The 20,939-nt window shown below is 48.8% G+C and overlaps 9 protein-coding genes across 9 annotated transcripts; 4 read left to right on the forward strand and 5 right to left on the reverse strand.

The window, feature by feature from the left end:
- Nucleotides 1-579: 579 nt before the first annotated feature.
- Nucleotides 580-1,032, forward strand: N7455_010020 (uncharacterized protein; the record flags this gene model as incomplete). Its single annotated transcript, XM_040957452.2, has 1 exon — nucleotides 580-1,032. The coding sequence occupies one exon, from the start codon at nucleotides 580-582 to the stop codon at nucleotides 1,030-1,032; it is 453 nt and encodes a 150-aa protein (XP_040812145.2).
- A 1,686-nt stretch (nucleotides 1,033-2,718) lies between these two features.
- Nucleotides 2,719-3,443, forward strand: N7455_010021 (undecaprenyl diphosphate synthase family protein; the record flags this gene model as incomplete). Its single annotated transcript, XM_040957390.2, has 2 exons — nucleotides 2,719-2,802; nucleotides 2,862-3,443. The coding sequence occupies 2 exons, from the start codon at nucleotides 2,719-2,721 to the stop codon at nucleotides 3,441-3,443; spliced, it is 666 nt and encodes a 221-aa protein (XP_040812129.2).
- Nucleotides 3,444-3,569: 126 nt separating this feature from the next.
- N7455_010022 (ATP-grasp fold subdomain 1) lies at nucleotides 3,570-4,820 on the reverse strand (the record flags this gene model as incomplete). The annotated part of the gene is made up of 3 exons (XM_065606355.1): nucleotides 3,570-3,728; nucleotides 3,786-4,621; nucleotides 4,679-4,820. 3 exons carry the CDS (start codon nucleotides 4,818-4,820, stop codon nucleotides 3,570-3,572), a joined length of 1,137 nt encoding a protein of 378 aa, XP_065460318.1.
- Nucleotides 4,821-5,991: 1,171 nt separating this feature from the next.
- N7455_010023 (uncharacterized protein) lies at nucleotides 5,992-6,381 on the forward strand (the record flags this gene model as incomplete). The annotated part of the gene is made up of 2 exons (XM_065606356.1): nucleotides 5,992-6,113; nucleotides 6,144-6,381. The coding sequence occupies 2 exons, from the start codon at nucleotides 5,992-5,994 to the stop codon at nucleotides 6,379-6,381; spliced, it is 360 nt and encodes a 119-aa protein (XP_065460319.1).
- A 2,448-nt stretch (nucleotides 6,382-8,829) lies between these two features.
- On the reverse strand, nucleotides 8,830-10,800 carry N7455_010024 (uncharacterized protein; the record flags this gene model as incomplete). The annotated part of the gene is made up of 2 exons (XM_040957497.2): nucleotides 8,830-10,160; nucleotides 10,230-10,800. The coding sequence occupies 2 exons, from the start codon at nucleotides 10,798-10,800 to the stop codon at nucleotides 8,830-8,832; spliced, it is 1,902 nt and encodes a 633-aa protein (XP_040812111.2).
- Nucleotides 10,801-11,770: 970 nt separating this feature from the next.
- On the reverse strand, nucleotides 11,771-12,691 carry N7455_010025 (c-type cytochrome; the record flags this gene model as incomplete). The annotated part of the gene is made up of 5 exons (XM_040957402.2): nucleotides 11,771-11,795; nucleotides 11,861-11,955; nucleotides 12,016-12,174; nucleotides 12,239-12,270; nucleotides 12,658-12,691. The coding sequence occupies 5 exons, from the start codon at nucleotides 12,689-12,691 to the stop codon at nucleotides 11,771-11,773; spliced, it is 345 nt and encodes a 114-aa protein (XP_040812132.2).
- A 994-nt stretch (nucleotides 12,692-13,685) lies between these two features.
- On the forward strand, nucleotides 13,686-14,678 carry N7455_010026 (uncharacterized protein). Its single transcript, XM_040957419.2, has 2 exons — nucleotides 13,686-14,133; nucleotides 14,224-14,678. Exons 1-2 carry the CDS (start codon nucleotides 13,744-13,746, stop codon nucleotides 14,614-14,616), a joined length of 783 nt encoding a protein of 260 aa, XP_040812113.2. The 5' UTR covers nucleotides 13,686-13,743; the 3' UTR covers nucleotides 14,617-14,678.
- Nucleotides 14,679-14,994: 316 nt separating this feature from the next.
- N7455_010027 (exosome non-catalytic core subunit RRP42) lies at nucleotides 14,995-16,246 on the reverse strand (the record flags this gene model as incomplete). Its single annotated transcript, XM_040957384.2, has 2 exons — nucleotides 14,995-15,597; nucleotides 15,698-16,246. The coding sequence occupies 2 exons, from the start codon at nucleotides 16,244-16,246 to the stop codon at nucleotides 14,995-14,997; spliced, it is 1,152 nt and encodes a 383-aa protein (XP_040812124.1).
- Nucleotides 16,247-17,686: 1,440 nt separating this feature from the next.
- N7455_010028 (serine/threonine-protein kinase) lies at nucleotides 17,687-20,032 on the reverse strand (the record flags this gene model as incomplete). Its single annotated transcript, XM_040957439.2, has 2 exons — nucleotides 17,687-19,813; nucleotides 19,868-20,032. The coding sequence occupies 2 exons, from the start codon at nucleotides 20,030-20,032 to the stop codon at nucleotides 17,687-17,689; spliced, it is 2,292 nt and encodes a 763-aa protein (XP_040812143.1).
- Between the last annotated feature and the right edge of the window lie 907 nt (nucleotides 20,033-20,939).

Below are 20,939 nucleotides of genomic sequence, written 5' to 3' on the forward strand. Positions count from 1 at the left end.
GTTGATTCACATGCAATTCAGTCAAGTCCGCAAATCAAGAGAGTCTGTTCTGGTTTCCTTAAATTTTAGATCCCAACGATGCAACCCTTAGCAGTTGATTTAGTAAGTCTATACAAGTGTTGCTATCATCCCTCGGGGTTTATACGTGACGTGTATACCGCCCGAACTCCAATGTCTCCAATGTCACCAGTCGCGCCTTCCTCTTCACGCGTACCTACTTAATTAGGAACCTCTAGTTAGTATTTAACCCACTCTCAGCAGTAAAATATTTTCTCTTCTCTCTTCTCTCACCATCCTAAATATCCATACCCTTTCATCCGGGTTTTTGGCACCCTGAAAGCCAAAATCTCATTCTTTGGCCCTCAAACGGGAGGTACTTGGCCAGGTTTGATGCCACGGAGCACAGGTACCGCGTAAAAAAGACCCGAATTCCCAGTAAGAGGCACCTTCTGAACATTGACAACTCTTTGTTAACTCTACAAGTATCGATTCCAATAGGATGGGATTAGGCAGACATTTCCATCTATTGGACGGCTGCTGGAGGCCATTTTTACTTCAGACAATGATGGGGATATCAAGATGGAAGACGTCTCCAGTATGGCACCCATCCATGATGAAGGTGGTAGCGACCACAGTTCGACCTCAGTCGTGGTAAACCAATCGAAACGGAATTTCATTGGAGAATACCGCCAGGATTCAAGTCCAGTCACCCTTTCCACGCAAGATTTTGGGGGTCGGGAGATTCCATTGGCAAAAGCACGCCTTTCTTTTCCAACAACCCCGAATACGCTTCGGACTCTTCTTCATACTCGCCGTTACGTGTCGTTCGAACTCGGTCAAATCTCACCACCTACAACACAAATCCCATATACTTTTTACTTCAGCTTTTTCCCCCTTCACACGAGCAAACTCGGAAACATATTCAATCCCGTTCACCAGACAATCCAAAAGCAGTCGGAAGTGACCACCAGCCAACAAAATGAAGATAAGAGTGAATTCGAGGTGAAGGAGGTTACTGCCACGTCGGCGTGAGACTACTATCATCTTTGAAATTTGGGATGGCTTCCAATGTCCGCGGGACAGGATAGAATCTGTCAGGTAGCAGTTCATCACTCCCGTCACATTATACGACAAGGACAAATCATCGCCAACCAAAAACGCTTTGGCCCTGCCATATAGCGAAACGAGGTTACCTCGCTTCTATCGCAGTTGTACTGGCTGGAACCTGGATAAATACAAGGAAAACCTAGACAGACACAGGCGATGCTTTTGTGGAACTTCGACTAGCCGCTGAATTCAAACATGTCGACCTTCAAGCCATAGACTCGCACTATTGTCACACATTATTGCGATGAAGGAAAGGTGAATCATATGTGAAGAGAGAAAGGCACATTCTAAGGTTGAGGGCGAAGTCACTGCCCTGAAACGTGCCGTTCTCAAAAAGACCCATGCAGAGCATCAGCTAGCGGAGACCTGTGATAGCCTGTGTTAAGTAACTGTATAATATAGGCAACGAGAATTGGTGAATATTCAACTTTCCGTTTTAATATCTTAGGCCCTATAAACAGTTGTGGGCGTGCAAAACAACTAGGCTTCCTCGCCCATAGCAGGTAATACTTTAAATCGACAGCGTAGAAAATTACTATGCTTCCTTTTGCATCACTCCCATCTACTTGCCCTTGTTCATCTTACTTTCCTTTTGTGCTCTTTCACCTTTCTTTCACCGCAAGTCCATACTGGAAGTCGATTTTCCACCAGTAACACGTTATCCAGTCTATTAGACAAATCATACAAAAATTGCAATACAATATTTCTTCTCATGAGCCAGAATCGCCGACAAGCACCAAAAATAATACACCGTATAACGCAGGGACAGCGCAAAGTATAACAGAATAATCTAACGTATCGCAAGCGAAATTTAGACCGAAATGTTGGCATTGACACAAGCCTTAAGAGGGTGCGTATGAGCAGCAACCAATCCTATCAGATCCTGGAATTCGTGATGGTGTGGTACAATATCTCTCGATACAACGCCGCATACATAAAACTAAACCGCAAAGTCATACCTGAGGGCAGGATGGGTTAGCACTAGTGATACCGTAGTGATTATCATTTTTATAGCCTTGGACGCTATCGGTCGCTTTGGGGGGGTTTGTTTTTCTTTTCTTTTTGTGTGTCCTCCTAGATACAGATGTATGTAAGTAGTTAATCAAAGCTTAACATGAATCTAGTTTATATGATAGAGTAATTTTTGGTTTTAAAGACTAGTAGGATTTAGAAAATGAACTGCCTGCTTCTGGATAACCTATAGCTATAGCACCTGAGAAGTTCAATCAACGAACCAAATTATAATGCATGCTCTTGGTAACATCGGTACATGCATGCAACAAATAAACAACACTAATGTAGACATGATCGCGTATTAGAAGTCTCTACGATTGGACCGATATCAATTATTCAACCAATTAACACGTCGTCTGAATTTATACACGTAGCTTGTGAGACATATTTACGGTTATTTCGAGGAAAGAAGCTTGAGCTCCGTATAAACTCTTGGGCTGAAATCTATTGTTCAAATTTATTTAATCACCTACTTAACACAATATGCACATCTTCCGAGTCCTCTATAAATACCTGGAGCATGCCTTCATATATATCAACCAATTCGTATTGGAGACCTTAGCCCAAGGTCCCATCCCACAACATGTAGCATTCATAATGGATGGAAACCGACGATATGCAAAAGATAACTCGATTTCAATCGCAGCTGGTTATCTAGCCGGTGCAAAAGCTCTAGTGAAGGTAAATTATCAAGTCAAAATTTCCAAGCTATCAACTATTGAGATAGCTAACACAAACAGATCTTGGATACATGCTTCGATTGCGGTGTCAATGTTATATCCCTCTACGCCTTCAGCCTTGAAAACTTCAACAGACCTAAAGAACAGGTCGATGTTCTTATGAAGTTGCTAGAAGGGACGTTTGGAGAAATGGGCGAGAATGACCCATTGGTGAAGAAACACAATCTTAGAATCCGGGTATTGGGTCGCTTGGAATTGCTAGAAGACCACGTTTTAAGGGCTATTTCCAAGACTATGAATGCTACCAAAGATAACCGTGGCAAAATTGTGAATATCTGCGTCGCTTATACTGGCAGGGATGAGATTGCATCTGCTATCAGGGAAACCGTTGCTGGTTCTGGTTTCCCTAGCAAGATAACTGCCAAGTCTTTGACGGAGAATATGTTTATGGGGTTTCCACCGCTAGACCTTCTGATACGTACATCGGGAGTCTATCGTTTGAGCGATTTTATGCTTTGGCAGTGTCACCAAGATACCGATATAGAGGTTGTGGCGATGAACTGGCCTGACTTTGGAAGATGGGATATAGGCTTAATTTTGTGGAGATGGCAAAGCATAAAAAGGGCTCTGGCTTATGTGTGACTTGAGCTGTTTTATATTGACATTATGCAGACTCAATGTATGACTCTCTTCCTTTTCGTGACATGTTTCTTCGAAAAGCCATTCTCGAGCCTAGGACCTCCGTTCAAACCCGTCAACATCGCATACTTATAAATGAGCACGATATTGACGGAATGTCTCCAGCGTCGAAGCTCCATGGAATATATTTTGCAATAGCGTAGGATAATCCCATCCACACCCAGCCGCTGCCATGGCAGTCAGACTAGCCTGGTCCTCGCGACCTGGTCGACCAGGACCAGTCATGTTCTATCGCTCGAGATCAGCATATAAAGCGCAGTCACCATTCAAGTAAAAAAAACATACAGGTTTCATATTGATATCAAAAATCGCAAACTCCGACCCATGTCGGAATCGTCGGACGTCAATGCGGATGGGAGCCGTTGCCTTGATGAGACTGGCCACCTCTTCGCATTGACGCATCACCACCTCATAAGATTGATCTCGCATCTCTTCCTTGGTGACAACGCGAGAGTTGGCAGTAACAGCCACTGTGCCATTGTACGGCGCGATACCTTGGTCGTGGTTGAATCTGGCTACAGGAGGCATGCTCCAATACTCCGCTCGGTCTAGGGATGGAGGCATCACGGTGATTGTGGCTTCCTCGCCAGATAGAAATTCCTCTAGCAGAACCACGGGTGATTCTCTGAACAGGGATTTGATATGGCTTTTCAGCTCAGGGGGAGTATGGCAGACTTGCACGCCATGGCTCCCGCGACCACGAACCGGTTTTCCGACAACGGGGTAGTTGGGGATTGACTGAAGCAGGACCTCCAAGTCATCTCCTTCATTCACAACCCACGATTGAGGTAATGTAAAATTCCCTTGCTGGCGTAGTTTATCGTTCAGGTACATCTTGTCATCGAACTTCTCCACCAGACCCGGCGGTTGGCCTACGACCCGTAGAGTCGGAGCATAGCTATCCAGACAGGATGCTGTTTGGAGAGGATGGGAAGAAAACACGATCGTATTCGCCCACAAGTGTGTGGCACCCTGGGTTACTGCGGAATATATCCCTTCTTCCGAATCCGGGAAACACCAACCCTCATGCTGGGCAGTGGAAGGGGAGAGCTGGGGCGTGATGACCTCAACTCCCCTGGAACGTAACGTGTATGCAATATCTGCGCCGGAATCCTGATATCCTGTGACAATTCAGCACTAGCAATCATCGTCCAGGGAAATGTTTGGGGGTATCTTACCGCCTGGTTTGCGTGGTTTGCGAACTCCATTGATTATAGGGGGGTCAATTGCTTGGAATAATACTGCGACTATAGGTCTGCTAGAAGATGCATTCCATTGCGATCTTTGGATGCCCCTTATGGACTGTGAGGTTTTCAACATGACGAGACAATCGAAAGAGTAGTAAGAGTTGGAGTGAAGCTACCTAGGTATCTGTTGGCATAACTCGCGCCCCACGCCGGGTGTCTCCGAATGTGGGGTGGCTTCTCGGACCGATCCGCCTTATCTGGGCATGGATGGATATCAAGTAGATTTAGTCACCCATAGCGTTTCAAGCTGTGTTTGGATTCATAGCAAAGTCTAACAGTTCTTTCAATTTCATCTTGTTCTTGAAAAAAATGCCAAGAGATAGTAATACAGATTTGCCTAACTAGGCTACCTTAGAATACTCGGCGACTTATGGGGCCTTGTCAGGCCATTTTGTTGCTCATTTTTTTGCTCATTTTATTTACATGTTTCGGATGGCCTTTTGAAAGTCTTTTGAAAGTCCTTTTAATATATCGTTTGCTAGTAGTGAGAAATATGCGCCTATGTCTTTTAGGTACTGTGATCACGTAGTATTCTTCGGGTCTTTGTTTGCTGTCTCACTGTCATAAAGCCTATATATACGTCCTTCTCCCCCTCTTTCTCGCTCGCTCTTCTCTTCTTTCTATAAAGAATCCGCTCGAGCAACAATGGAATAGATTACGTTGAAAATATCCTTACAAAAGGCCTGACATGTCTCGCTACATGTATATATATGGTCATCAGTATCGTTTCTCCTGTGCCCCTTTGCTCATTGCCTCGGATCCACGTATTATCAAATATATATAAAGTGAGTACCCAGACATCCATGGTGTGTCAAAGTGTGCCTACTGGCTCCATAACACCGTGGAATCTAACGACTGCAGTGTACTCATTTTGTTTGTTTCTCAAATTCTATTTCATGTGGGTGGGAGGCAGAGGCAATGTAAGTACAAAAGGCCTTTCTTTCTTTCTTGCTTGCTTTCCTTATCTCACTCCAAACAAATATCTAAAACATCATCATGGCCTATCGAAGAGGCCTATCCATGGCTACTTGTTCTTTTAACAGACTTGGATAAAGCTAACCAAGACAAGCTTGCTGGGGCTGTGCAGTTGATGCTCGAGGATGACCTCAAGATTATTCGAAACACTACCTTGGAGACAATATCCAAGCCAACTCCGATGTCAATATATATTTGGTTGCCATCCCGATGGCTCCTTCGCTCTATCTCTCAACAGGGCACCCATCAGGATAGCATAAGCAATATACATGCCCTTGCCGTCATGGCATTCCGATCCGGCTTCCCGTGATTCATTATTGCAGATGAAGCAACCAAACGCCATCCCTCCAAAAGTCGTGACACCCACTGCGACCCAAGAGGTGGAATTTCAGTGATTTTGATATCTACCACAAACCCCCAGTCCAGGACGATGTCGAAATCCGGTTCTCGTATACCGATCCGCCGTCAAAGACTGGGGACCTCTATGGTATTGTGGATCACAAGGAATCTGGGGCTTCATGGTACATGCCAAAATGGGCCCTCGCCTATGTTTCATCATGACCAGAGCACAGGGCCCGTCCCATGGGAGCAACACAGAATCAGGCCCCGATAACGGTCTTTGGGATACCACCTCCCAACGGGACAAAGTTGACCAATGAAGGAGTCTATATGGCGACAAAATACCCCCGAGCCACCGAAAGAGCAAGCCGCTGGCCTGTGGGTTTTGACCGCAATGGTCATATCTGCGCAACATGATCAGAGAGCAACTTGATCCACCTACTCAAAACACCTGGTTATATAATCGAATGCGCTGATACAACCGGCAAAACAAACCTCATCAGTTCCTGGGAACAGTACCGCCTATGGGAGGCACATCTCGGGGGACCAGATGTAAACTCTGGTCTACCTCAGTCTACCGCTGAAAGACTCCATGTCGGCGCAAAATTCGGCGTTATCCACGGCTGGGGTATATCGCAACCAGTCCCGGCAGTCATGACTCGGATGCGCTTGCGTGATATCTGTGCGTATATACGGGGCATTGTCAGCCAGATGTGCACCCTGCAATGGGCGATTCGTGTTCCACAAGCTCTTATGACACAACTTCCTAGAAGCAGACGCCAAGCAGAGATTTTGCACAACAAGCACTTCCATGTCTGGACCCAGGCTTCTCCGGCGAAGAAGAAAGGAAAGAGATCAAAAACATGTTCGACAAAGTGACGTTGGTACAATGGCACCCCGAGACAGAGGCAATGGCCGAAGTCGTGAAGGATTGAAAATCAACCTAAGATCCCGGCTTCACAAGTGGCCGGCTTTGGGCCAGCTGATTGGTCATGAGGCTCCCGCTGGGGAAGCGTGCGTTCCTTGTGCTCGCGGCAATGGTCCTTTTGATTCTTGCCGCATCGTTTTCCTGCTTGGTTCGGGTTTCCAGTGGTCCTTGGCGTGTGCTTGTTCTCAGTATTCGGGCGCCGCGAACAAATGTTCTCCCCGTGAGTTTCTTCCGAGCCCGTACTTGTCCGTTCGGCAACATCGACCTAGAGTTCACATTCTTTTCCAGGGAGGTGCTCCAGATCGGAATAGCCGATATGGAAGGAAACAATGTGCTCGATTATTTCCCTCGGTACAGCGAGAGGGTAGTGGCATCTTCCTCTTTGCCCTTCCTGCACAGCCAACTTGGCAGCAAAAGACACAGAAACAAATGGTCAGAGCCTATTTTACGCAAGATGGGATGCAAAGGATGCGGTTGCAAAACTTCAAGAAGCGCATTTTGAAGAATACAATATCCCTCTCTTGGTGGTCATGGGAATTCGACCCGTCCTTCTTAAGAGAATGGGTAGAACAAGAAGGGTTGGGGACATTCCCCCTGGCGATGAGAATGTCTGCTTGCTTTACCGCGAATTTAGGGTGAACCTGAAGGCATTTCCACTATCCCTACAGTGTTGACTTGGTTGTGGTTCCTTCTTTTCTGTCGATGAATAGTTCGCAGTTGACCAAACCGTTATCCTGGTTTAGGTGAAGCATTATCTTGATACCTACTGGATGGAGTACCTGTCATCTCCTTGGGTGCAAAGTTTTACCTTCAAGCGCATCCATGTTCATTTGGCAGTCTCATGTGCGAACAACACAACAGATGTTGGGGGTGGTTGAAGTATCACAGGCCTGGCTGGCTATCTCCGGAGCTACTGCCCGCCGCTTTTTTTTGAATGAGAATTGCTTTGGTTGAACCCAGCAACTCTATCTTGGCTATATATAGGGCTGTCTACATAGCTATGGGATATCAGGCTAGGTCTATAAATCTTGATTTTGGGTTAAAATAGGAGGGTTATCAGTGAAAAGAGAAAAAAGGCAGGAACAAATGGAAGATCTAGTTTGCATTTATATCTGAAAGTGTAGGAAACATGAGTAGTCGGCCGTGGTCTTACCGACGTAGAACTATGATAGTCTGGTTTATCCAGCTCAAGATAATATATATTAGGGACGTTATATGTAAGATAACACTCCGCTGCCTTTTTTTTTTTTGGGATTTCCTTTGAAATGTCTTTTTTATATACATATCTTCCTTTTCCGTATTAAAGCTAGAAGGATGATCAATAGCTACAGAAAGAATACATATCCAGCTTATTGCTCTACGACAATAAAACGTATAAAGTATAAACGGTACAGAAGATTTGTCTATGTATAATCAGGGACTTATATATGAAAGTTGGATAAGAACAATGACTATGAACAGCAAAAAGATTCATTCATACAACCACAAAAGAACCCCCATAACTGCACGGCGCCATGAAGTGAAATCAAACCAGCTGGCGCCACATATTTCTATCCCTTTTCCTCGCAAAACCTATTCGCCACGGAAACCATGCGCAAAACAAAAAAAAAGACAAAAAGCAGTCATTCAAAGAGGCACAGCAGGTAAACCACCAATTCCCACGAAAAAAGCCCGCAGCCGCGGATGCCCTGCCACATATGCCCTAGAACGCCAGAGAGGAGAGACAAAAAGAGGGAGAGACAAAAGAACCCAACCAAAGGATGCTATGCCAAGACAAAGAAATGAGGCCAAAAGGAAGAAAAAAAAAGACAATAAGATCTGGAATTCTCAACTCAGACCTTCACTCATCATCCTCAATCCCTTCCAACCCATCTATCATAGCCCGACTGGGCTTTCTCCCTGCCCCATAAACAAGCTCCATGAGTTTGGCTTTCTGTCTCTCCCGAACAGTCCGCAGGTAATCATATGTCCCCTCCAACCCGCGGATCTGTCCATCGATAACAGCTTCAACGGGCCCAAGTATTCGACCCGGAGAGCCGGAATTCCCATTCCCATTCCCCCCGCCCCCATCAACTGACCCGACGAAGCTGACAGAGTCATTTCGACGCACAAGCGGGCTAACTAGCTTCCTGCGCAGCGTCTCCAGGTTAACCTTCAGCGTGAGTAGTCGGCCGCGGTGGTCAACGAGGAGATGTTTATTAGCGACTGTGCGACTGCGCACATTCGCGAGGAGTTTCTTATTCTTCTCGTATTTGCGGACAGCTGCGGCATCCGGCCCCAGCACGCGCGTCCACAGGGAAGAGAGCATCTCACCCTCTGCGCGTTCCTGGGCGTCTGATTCGCGGACAACCGTGCGCTGGAGATTGAGGAACTGGCGGTCGATGGACTCGAAGAGCGCGAAAAGCGCCGTTGAGTGGGTGAGTTCGCTGTTTATTGATTCTTCGAGGACGGCAAGGAACTCCGTGAATGTGCGGGTTAGGGTTGTGCGTGTGCGCTGCGCGGAGGTTGGCCCGAACACAGCCATTACGAGGTGACCAAGGGGCGTTGTTGTTGTTGAGGTTGCAGAGACGCCGCCGCTGTCGGAAACTTGGGCTGAGCGTTCGAGCGCGCCGAGCCGCGAGAGCATATTGTGCATGTTGTCGAAGACTATTGTGGGGAGGGTGCTTGGGGGCTGGGCGGAAAGGGTTTCGAGCTCGCGCTTCGCCCAGTCCATTACTATTAGGATGGAGTCGATGTCTGAGTCGACGTTTGCGAAAAAGCGGGTTAGCTCGAGGGAGAGAGACTTGAGGGAGTCGGAGAGCTCGTCTAGTTGGCGCACAATTATGGGTGCGCTGGTCATGTTGGTGCCGCGGACGGACTCGCTCAAGTCCCAGACTGCGACGCCGGTTTCTTGCAGGGTGCCGATTTGCTGAACGCCGTTCTCTGAATAGTATATCAGTGGTTCGAAGGAGCGCGCGAAGCCGGATAGCTTTACTAGATCGGGGATCGATTGTGGGAGGCCTGGGAGGACCAGGGCGCGCATAAACGCGACTGAAAGGAGGAGGATTATGATAGATAAGGTGGTGTTAGACTTGGAGCTGGTCATGCGCTCGAACTTTGAGCGCAGATAGCCAAACAACGCGGCAATAGGTTCTCGGTGCTGGACTTCTGCACGCACTGCAAAGCGAATGTCTTTATTCATTCACAACAATCGTTAGTATACCCGCGCCTGCAACTGAAACCAGATCAGACAGGGCCTACAGTTGCTCAGATTCTCCGCGCCAAAGCCCACCCCGTCGTCCTCGGAACTCTGGCGTGGTGTGCGCCCTGTACTCGGAGCCGGAGGCGGACTTGGGGATCGTCCGTGAAGGGGGGTATCTGCACCCGCCGGTAAAGGCACATTAGCCGCGACAGAGATGTCGCCCGGGGTAGCGCGATCGACCTGTCTACTCTTCGTGGGACCCTCGAGCGCATCCTCATACTGTGGACTTGGCTCACGCGACTGGGACGGAGAGACGCTGAGCCCGATTGTGGGCTTGAGCTTCAGGCGATCCGTAGTGGGGTTATCCTTGCGCAGATAGGGCTGGTGGCGGTACCATCCACTGCCCTGGACGTATTCGGGTTGATGGAAGCCTGGGGGTGACCAGCGCTCCTGGACCGGGTCCTCGATCTCTCCATCTTCCCCATCTGAGTCTTCAGACCGGAATCCGGAGTGTTGGGATGGCAGCGCGAACATTGGGGACCTGTGGGGGTTGGTATTGTTCTCGAAGTCTTCGAGCGACGCGTCCAGGGATGGATGGTCGTCGAAGACGTTGTCTAACTCGTCCAGCATCCCGGACGGCGTATCGCGATAGTCGCGCCTCGGAAGAAGAGGCACTGCAGTTCTCAGCGACGAAGCGCAGATCAATGCCTATGAGTGGCGATCACTTGCGGATGAACCGGTTTGACTCCTTAGGTAAAACTAGGGTGGTTAGTATATGCGCTGGGACGGTGTCTCCCTGCGCTATCCGTTACAGAAGATATCTGAGCAATCAACCCCACGCCAAAGATGCGATAAGGTAGGACGCGATGCGATGCGACAAGGCAGGTATTGGATTCTAATGTGCAACACAGGATATGTCTGAGATAGGCACATTCGATAGTTGATGTTGGACAAGATTGCGATCAGGAAACACGCTGGAGATTAATATGAAACTGGGATCGAAACGCCTCGTTGAGCAATGGAGGAATCAGGAATGAGAAGACAAGAAGGCATGCGTCCCCTCACTTGTATCCAAGTCGAGGAGGTTGGGCCAATCAGCCTGACCCCTGCTGGGTCATGTGCTGAGACTCGAAGCCAACACGGCGTGTACACATCAGATACCGGACAATGTACAAGGGTGGTACTGGACGAGTACTTCCAATTTGTATAGTCCCTGCAGTGACCTCCAAGGTCCTCATCAAGTACCTGTCAAGTATCTCCGTGCCTGACCGCCCATGTTTGCCCAATCGATACAGCTAGGACCATCAACCAATCATAACACAGACCTCCTTGATCATCCGAAGAATCTCAAACACTTGGGAATAAGCGTGCATAACCCCCCGTTTGCAGTTCGTTTGTTCTCTATCAAATATCAAATATCAAACCAAAATGAAAGAAGAAGAGGAGAAGATCAAATCTATTTTGGGTCATGGAAATTGTAATAAAAATACAGGCCCGGTCCCTAGGGAGACCCGGTAATCAGGCCATGGCGCCATAATTCCAGACTTCTATGGGGAGAAACAGAAAAAAAGCCGGGGAATAAAAAAGAACATCAGGTCGTTTATGCGGTGTTATCCTTGAGCCAACTATGTGGTGTGTTAGTTTTTGAGTGGTCAGGGGGAGGGGGGGTGTGGGTTCGCGGGTAACGTACGTGATGAGATCGTTGCGCTCCTTGGTCTTCTTGAGACCACCGAAGGCCATCTTGGTACCGGGGATGAACTTCTTGGGGTTCTCGAGGTAGGAGAACTATGGAGATATCGTTAGTGGCCGATCAGAGCTGAGTTGAAAGTGGCAGTTGGCACTTACCAGAGTGTCCTGGTTCCACTCAACACCGGCCTGCTTGTTGGCGTCGGTGTAGGCGTAGCCCTCGGAGGAGCCAGTCTTACGGCCGAAGAGACCGTGGAGGTTGGGGCCGACCTTGTGGGCACCGCCGGCCTCGGTGGTGTGGCACTGGGCGCAACGGGTCTAAAAAAAAGAGCTGTTAGTTTCATATTCCCTTTGTATGCGCGTGAAGTAATAAATAACTCACCTGGAAGAGCTTAGCACCCTTGGCGGCGTCACCTAGAGAGAAGCTGAGATTAGCGATCCTGTCGGCTTCTTTTTTTGGCTTCTTCAATGAGGGCAGCTTCCGCACGCTCGGCCTCGCGCATGTCGATGATCGTCAACGTGCAGAACACATCGAAAGTAGTCATGTTGAATAATTGATGCGTGGTATTTTGGGGAAAGGTTGCGGTGATCCGCAATTGAGAGGCAATTAGGTTGAGGAGGCGCCAATGGTAGTAAAGGCGAGGAAGTGTTGTCAATCGTCGTCCCAAGCAGGTAACAAACAGTCTTGCCATTGTGTTGCCATTTTAGGAGTTGGTATAGCCTTCCTTCCTTCAACCTTCAACCTCCATAGCGCCTCCCCAACCTCCCTTTCAGCTCAATGGGGAAAGGTAGATAGCTTACCAGGAGCGAAAGATTCTTGCTTCTTAGGAGGCATTGTGAAGTATTATGAAAGAATAATAAAAAGAGGTTATTATGACACTGTACTGTACAGAAAAAAAACTGGGAAGGGGAGAAAAGAAAATCTGGTTATTTGTACTTGGCCCCGACACGCTCTCTCGTAATCTGCCGCTCCGCCAATCAGAAGTCAGATGATTCAGGTGAACGGGCGCAACCGGGAACTTCGGTGTGGCTGTTGTACACTGACGACTTACACTTTCGCTTTGTCTTTACTTTTCTTGAGATATGCTGGGCACAACTATACTGACTTACTTGTGGCAAAGAACCAACGTGTACACTCTACATTTCTATCTTCCGCCCCCATGATCTCATAACTCATCATCACTTGGATAGCTCTGAACATAGTTCCTGACTAACTCGCTTGTTGGTGCATATACAAAGCTTCATGGAGCTTGACAAACTGAAACATTCAATTCCTATCTGGATGCCCATGGCGACCGAGCTCATATCTCACGCGCGTTTACCCCCTTCCTCCCCCCTGGAGAACTGGAGCAACTTCCCGATCCACCGCGGCTTCGAAATGGCAGGGTTCTCATTCGCCCAAGCTGATCCTCCCCGGTGGTCCGATGTGTGGATCCTGAGGCAGAAACGGTTTATTTTCGATTGATTCTCGGCGAATGCAATTTAGCCTGTTGCCGAGGTTGCAGTAGATTGGGACAATGACCTTTCATTAGGTTGGTTTATGTAGTAAGAAACAACTCTGACTACGGAATCCTCCGTACAGCTTAGAGCTATTCTCAGACCATTTCAATTGGTGGGAAACACGGGAAAGAATGGATACTAAAACACGTGAATATTTCCCAAGGTCAAGTGGTCTGATAAATTTTTCTCTCCCCGAAATAGTTAGGGATATGCGGTTGAACCGGGTGAGAGCATCTCGACTCAATCGGCATCCGATGTCCCGATATAATCACGTGATATAAAACCTTCTCCAAAAATTGCATCTACGGTTCCACATCTAGATTAAGTCAACAAGACCATCTAACCCCTCCACACGAGCAAAAGGGCAGGAAATAAATCCCCAAAAAAATGCCAACTCCAATCCCCGGTTTCCTCCTCCCACGAGGCCCACCCTCAGCATTGACCCTGCACGCCCTCCAACGCCAGAGCGCGCGACGCAGCTTCACCTCAACCAGCGCCGCATTGAAGAAAGCCAGCAAGAGCAACACCAATGCCAATTCCAAGCCCCGCGTCCTCGAAAAGCCCGATAGATTCCGCCCGCCTTCTCACCCCCAGCGTCTGGTAACTCCATCTCCGAAGAATGCACCCCCAGGCCAACCATTCGAGTATGGCCCGCGCACTACTGAGAAGGAGCGCGTGCAGCAGAGCAAGACGCAGTACCCGGGAATGTTCCCGCCGGAGGGGACGGTGATGTTTAAGTTCCTGACGAGCAAGTGGATCCATATTTGGATTGCGATGGTGAGTTCCCGACTAGCAGAGAGCCAAGCTCTGGATCTACCCAAAATCTCCAAGAAAAGCCTAGTAAACAAGTAACTAACCAATACACAGAGCGTCCTAATCTCCTGCGCGGGATTCACCTTCACAACAAACTTCAAAGCAACCTCACCATTCGCACACCTGCTACCATCCTGGTCGAGTCTGCTGACCTCGCCCGTCGGCACGATCTCACAGGTATTCTCTGTGTGGCGCATGCATGTGGAACACAACTCGATGCGCGTGCGGGAGCAACGACACCGTCGTGTTGAGGACGCCGAGAAGAGGAAGCAGTATCGTGTTGCGCATGGGCTTGAGGAGGCGGAGCCTGAGAAGAAGAAGAACGAAGACAGTAAGGAGGTTGATTTGCAGTCGCCTGTTGCTGCTGTTGAGGGGGCGGAGGATAAGGAGTTTGTTGATTGGGAGGGGAATAAGAGGCCTGTTAAGAAGTGGTTGGGGATTTGGTGATTTATAGGCTCCAGGGCTGGTGAAGTCATATCTACAGGTGATATAACTAGCTACATATCTACGTATGCTGTCTATGTGGTTGGCTGTGGGTATTTCTACACGAGGGACATTCGGACACCACTCCAGCAATGACGTTAGTGTAAATGGAGTTCAATCCATTTTGTACATTAGTGGACTTTCAGTCCAGCTACAATAGGAGGATTCTCTCAACTTCAATCGAATCAACGATGAACAGAAACGATTTAATCAAAAGACAACGCTTTTCTCCAAACTCCAGAAGCAGCGACCTATCAACTCAGGTATCAAAGTCGCAACCTAAAGTAATGCTGTACTTTATTACTCATACATGGCCATGAGAAATGGATCAAAATAGGACAATCATTGCACCTCAACTCCCTCGAGTCCCTCAAGGACCTCTTCGCCAACACCGCCCTTACCAAGGACAGTCTTAACCATGCGTGCAATGACACTGCGCTTGACACCACCCCTTCGTGGACGCCAGACACCCTCGACCTCCTCCTGACCGCCAGTCTCCTCGCCAGGTGCCGCAGTAGCACCGAGCATATTCACATTTTCGGAATTGGGAATACCAGGTTGAGTGAGGCGGGAGGGGGGATCGATTGAGCGTATCGAGAGCAATTTCAAAGTCTCCGAGTCACCACTGCGCGTAACTGAGATAGCTAGAACTGCGTCTGCAACGGCGATTTCTTCACGGTTAGGGTCGAAGATGACGTTGTCACCGACGGAGATCACGAGCAGCGTTACAGGTGGGCGGACGGGGTATGATGGAGCGGCAGAGAGAGATTTGGAAGTATTGGAGCGAGGGTAGAGATACTCCGCAGCATCCCAGTCATCGTCGAAGAAGGGGTCTTCTTCACCCGTGGACTTGAGTTTTGGTAGCTTAGTGCTGAGGAGGGCGAGGTGGGTTGTGAGCGATAGGAGGGGGAGGGGGTATGCGAGAGGTTGGGAGAGGAGCAGGACCTAGAGAATAAAATGTTAGCAGTGATCATTTCACACCCTCAGAACCCCTCAAAAATAGAAACCATAAACCCCAAAACAGAAAGCGATCTTCAATACTTACATCAATATACAAGCGCCAATGCCACCGCTTGTTAATAACAAGTCTCCCCTTCAACCCACCAGCCATCTCCTTCGCCGCATCCCCATTCCCACCAGCAACAGAACCAACCAGACTCTCTCGCATCATCTCACTCAAGAACACAGGCAGGGCGTCATCGTCCCTAAACCCGGGGATCTCAATCGACATCTGCACCCACTCGCCCTGTCCCGAGACAGCGGCAGAACCCTGCTCACCCTCACGGTTGAGTGCGTCACCATGCTGCGCCAGACTGCGCGAGTCGAGTGTGTCGGCTGCGAGAACGGTCTTCTCGACTTCTGCTTTCACGCCGACGATCGCTTGTGTGCCGTCTGCGAACCCGATGCGCGCGCTGCCATTCGTGCCGGGCAGGATGGTGGTCTCGGCGGAAAGAGGGCGGAATTGTGTGGGTGAGCGGCCATCTGGTCGGATTGGGTTCTTGGGGAGGCTGAGGGAGGTGTAGAGGTAAGAGAGTTCGGCGGGTGAGAGGTGGGGGACTTGAGAGGCGGAAGAGGCTTGTCTTTGATTTGACATTTTGGCGGGTTTGATCTTGGTATGTGACGGGGAAATGGATTGCTTTGTTTTAGAAGATAGAGCTGGACTTCGGTTGCGCGAGGTTAAGCTCGTAGCTGTTGGCGGGCGGTTTGATTTTGTAGTTATCGGCCCGCGATTTGTGAAAAGTGCTTGCCGGGGCGCGAGCTGGATGTGCTAAGGTATTGGTAGCCCGGATTTCAAGCTAAGGCCAGTCTAGTTTCGACTGGTTCGGTTGTGCTGGGGGAGCAATTGAGGAGAAGAAAAAAAAAAGTTGGTAGAGTCGAGCAGAACAGTCTCAATCAGGAAATCTTGATGGGCCACGGATGATTGTTGTTCCGTTGATATCGATCCATGGACGGAGTACGAGAAGTATAGATGCAATGGATTTTTCTACAGTCGTTATATAATCTCGAGATAGAGTCCTGGAGTATCCTGTATACTACTGTATAATACATTCTCTGCAAAGGTTCAAGCGACAAGCCTCTTGGCCTCACAATCCTATCTTCCCGCACTGTAAATCACTTTCCACTACGAGCTCCTATACTAACTGATTCGATAGAAATCCGAATGAAAATGTTAAAGCAGTAAACTTTACGAAAAACAAAAACTATGAGGTCTCAGTATAAGGTCTTGAGTAGATTCAATGTGTATGTATGTAGTGAGATGTATATATGAGCATGGCACAACGGCCAAAGGCGGAGGTATATTACAAGAGTATATAGCGGACTGGATCCAAGCCAGAACGCCGAGGTGGGGAGGAAATAATACAAGAAATCAAAGCAGTAGAAAGGGCCATGACAGGAATATGTAAATGCAGGGATAAATAAGTGAGAAAAATGATAGACAAGAATAAAGATGGGAATGGCTGTAGCCGACAATGTACAAGCGGGGGGGGGGGGGGGGGAGAAAGGGGGGAAATTATATGGACAAAAGAAAAAGAGCGCAATATTCATCGAGAATGATGTTCAAATGTGCAGATCCGATATCAGAAATATCGGATGAAGAGAGGGTGAGGAATACCTGAAAAGGTAGAGGGAAATGCCGTGTATGATGCGACTCGCGCATGTGGTATCAAATGTCAAGGAAAGAAATCACGCCCCTGCCTGGTAAATGATGAAACGAAAGGACTCCAAAAGGAAAATGAAACGAGGCCCGAATCCATCTATAAAAAGGGCTGCAGGGGTATGAATGTGGGGGAAAACGAGAAACTTGCAAAAACGGCGAAAGCCCAATGCCCATATGTGAAAAGAAGAAAAAAAGATAAAACACCTTCCAAATGGCCAGACCTTGTGAAGAAAATAAAAAACAAATACCAGAATCCATACGCCGTGAGCTATGTAGGTTGCTCGGTGTTTCTTCCGTTGTTGCGCAATTTTGCCAAATTTTTGTGCTTTTCGCAACTCAAAAGGATGTGATGTTGAATATGGTGGGTTGGGTCACTTAGATATAGTTGGATCCACGGGCGAAGTAGTCAGATTTCTTGTTGTGAAGCTCGGCCTCCTCGTAAGGAGGAGTGGGCCAATGACGGTTTGTGGCTGCGGGATCAATCTTGTGAATGTTCAGCTTGCTAGGTGTCGACTGTTGACCAAACGTAGCACTTTCCTTTGCCGTGGGTGACGGTGTAGGATAGGGGTTCTGAGGTACACGCGAGTTGTCTGACCGGCGAACACCACTGTGCGAGTCGGCAGCCATTGACTGAGTCTGAGCCAGGCGTCTCGCCGCCTTGTTGGCAGAGTGCAATACCTCATCAAGCAACTCATCTTCCTCTTCAGGAGTCTCGTACCGGTGAACCGGGTGCGTAGACATCTGCATGGCACGGCGAGTCCTGCTAGAGATGGGAGCGGGGTTGTTGCCGGTGGCCTGAGGCATAGACTGACGCTTGGTCTGGCCGTCAGCGGAATTGTTCAAGTGCACCGGGACGTTGCTCAGTGTGGACGAGTCCAGTGAGTACTTGACACATTGAAGAGCCTTGTCCAGCTCGGTCAAGTCAGAACCTTGCTTTGGTTCACTAGTAGGCCCATCGAGGGCCACTGATGAACGGTTCGACCAAGGGATGCAACCTGCGTTAGCCTCGACGTCATCAGCAGGGGCTGCTTGGTTACGTCCAGACAGTCTGCGGGCGCGCTTGCGCAGATGCGAGAAGAAACTCTCCTTTGTGGTTGGAGTGTTGGTCCCGGAACCATTGAGCATCCTTTCAGCCTCTTGACGATTCTGGTCCGAGTAGTGATTGCCATGGGAGTTGAGGGATAATTGACGGCCGATCTTTGAGCTAGCTGAGGTGTCGGAAGACTTGGAAGCCTCGCTGTGTGCCACAGTGGCGTTCGCCTGGGCTGTAACGGAGTTGGAGAGAGGGGAGACAGGGCGGATAGAAGGAAGGATTGGCATCGGCGCACCGTTTGCCCATGTAGCCCGCTTGGCGTTCACAGGACGCGCCTTTACAGGCTGGATCTCAGGCACAGTGACTTGAGTAACAACTGGCGGCCGGGCGGGGCTGTCTTCTGCAGTGTGTACAGGGCTGTCCGACCGAACGACCAAGGATCTCCGGAACCAGGAAGGCTTGGAAGACAATGTAGGAGAGTCACCAGGAGTAAGATTTGGTGACCTGAAGCTCTTCTCGGACTGTTTGCGGCCAAGCAGTCTCGACGAGGTAGAGGACTTGGGCCGTACCGGATCAACCGCATCGGCGAAGTACTCGTGGTTAAGCGCCTGGGTAGACGTTGGGCGGTTCTTAGGGTCCCACATGAGACACCATGTGACGAACTCACTAAATGCCGCGGGCCACATCGGGGGCTGAAGCACGGATTCCATCGCATGTGGTGCCATCTTGGGGAATGTGAAACCGAGCTTATGAGCCAGGCGTGATCCTTCGCGCCATTCACCACCACCAATCTTAGCGCCTGACTTGCTGTACCAGTTCCCTGGGCTACCCATAATCTCACACACGCGCCAAACTTGGTCTACCTCGTTGCCTCCTGGGAATAGGGGCTTCAACGTGGCAATTTCAACTGCCATGGCGCCCATTGCCCACATATCGACTGGGGCCGAATACTCTCCTGCTCGTAGAAGCACTTCAGGTGCGCGGTACCAGCGCGTGGAGACGTATGTGGTGTATGGTTGTTTGGAGTGGGTCTCACGAGCAAGACCGAAGTCGGCGATCTTCACGGTGTAGACAGGAGGAGTAGAAGGAGGGGTGACGAGGTTAGAGTAGCGGCTGAAAGCGGAATCATTGGGGGCGGAGGTTGAGACGAGAATATTCTCGGGCTTAATATCCCGGTGGAAGAAGTGATGTGCGTGGATGTGGTCCAGACCGGACAAGATTTGGTAAAGAATACTCTTGACGTGCTTGCCTTCAAAGTATTTGTGATCACGGGCCTTCATCAACTGATACAAGTTCCCATCCATGTATTCCATGCAAATGTGAAGCTTGTGGGAGAGGGGGTCGAGAAATATGTCGAGGGCAGGGACGAGGTGGGGGTGAATAGGTAATGTTCGGAGGAAGATGACTTCTCGCAGGTCTAGACATGGACCCAAGGAACTAAATGTCTTCTTCATCGTTTTGATCGCAACCTAACCAATGAGTCAGTGAAAGCACAATACACCAGCAATCTTGCTATCCCATACCATAGTGCCTCTGCGAGCGATGTGAGCACCGGCGGTCCGTACGCGTGCGACGGCAACACTACCAAAGCTTCCATCACCAATCTCCTTGATGACTTCGAAGCGGTCCTCGAGGGTTGCCATGGAGGTATGTGACCCCCGGGTGGGTGTATCATATGTGACGGTCATGTTTGATATCTCTTCAGGTCTGCCAGCAGATCGGGAGAGGAATGTGGAGGAGGGGTTCTAAGGAGGGTTCACGGTCAGCTTCCCGACATTCTCGGAAGATCAGGCGTTCTTACAATTATGTAGAGGGGGAAGGGTTCGCAGTATCCCCGAGTGAGTGTGTATGTATATGGGAGTATCAATTGCAGCAGGTGATCATGTTCCGAGTATCAGTTCGAGCCAGACGATTGGATTCCCATTGACGGAAAAGTAAGGAGTGACGAGGTAGTTGGAGGGGGAGTGACGGTGGTCATGTAGTGGGCGATCCGGGAGGATTGAGGACCGGGCACGATGCAATAAAAAGGAAAACCCAGAATAGGAGGAGACCCGTTCTGGTGGAAACTGGAGGGATCGGAGGACCGAGGGTGAGCCCCTGACGCGGTGACAGCTTGAGCTCCTAGACGGGGGCGTGGAGACGGTAAATTAACGACTTTAGGTCGTTGCAGATCAGTCCACCGTGGCGAAATACTTGGAAAGCGAGGTTCCTTGGAATATGTATAGGATGAAAGAGTAGAAGATTTAGAATCAGAGTATAAGAATAATAAGAATAAAGGAAAGAGAAATAAAAGAGCGCATCGCACACATAAGTGTGCATATACTAGAGAGAGAGGGAGGGGGGGTTCTCTGGGTATGGAGAATCTAGAATTACTCAAAATACCCAAATTACAGAATTACTGTATCGAAAATAATTAAAGAAAAAAGAAAATAAACTAATTTACAAAAATAAACCAAACAGAAAAATCCCACCAAATCATTAAAAATCATTTAAAAAAAACCAAAACAAAACAAAACAAAACCAGTTAAAACCAGCTAAGACCCCAAATAACGGGTTGATCCGTTCTCAACCAATGGGACACTCATCGTGGAAACG

Source organism: Penicillium solitum, assembly GCF_028829755.1.
Source record: "Penicillium solitum strain IBT 25940 chromosome Unknown utg000008l_segment0_segment0, whole genome shotgun sequence".
In the NCBI taxonomy this organism is placed as follows: Eukaryota; Fungi; Ascomycota; class Eurotiomycetes; order Eurotiales; family Aspergillaceae; genus Penicillium; species Penicillium solitum.

Bases quoted from the DNA above. Each gene is read 5' to 3' on its own strand.
- N7455_010026 (XM_040957419.2), top strand. From the start codon at position 13,744: ATGCCAACTCCAATCCCCGGTTTCCTCCTCCCACGAGGCCCACCCTCA. The intron at 14,134-14,223 runs GTGAGTTCCCGA...ACCAATACACAG, and splicing joins TCCATATTTGGATTGCGATG to AGCGTCCTAATCTCCTGCGC.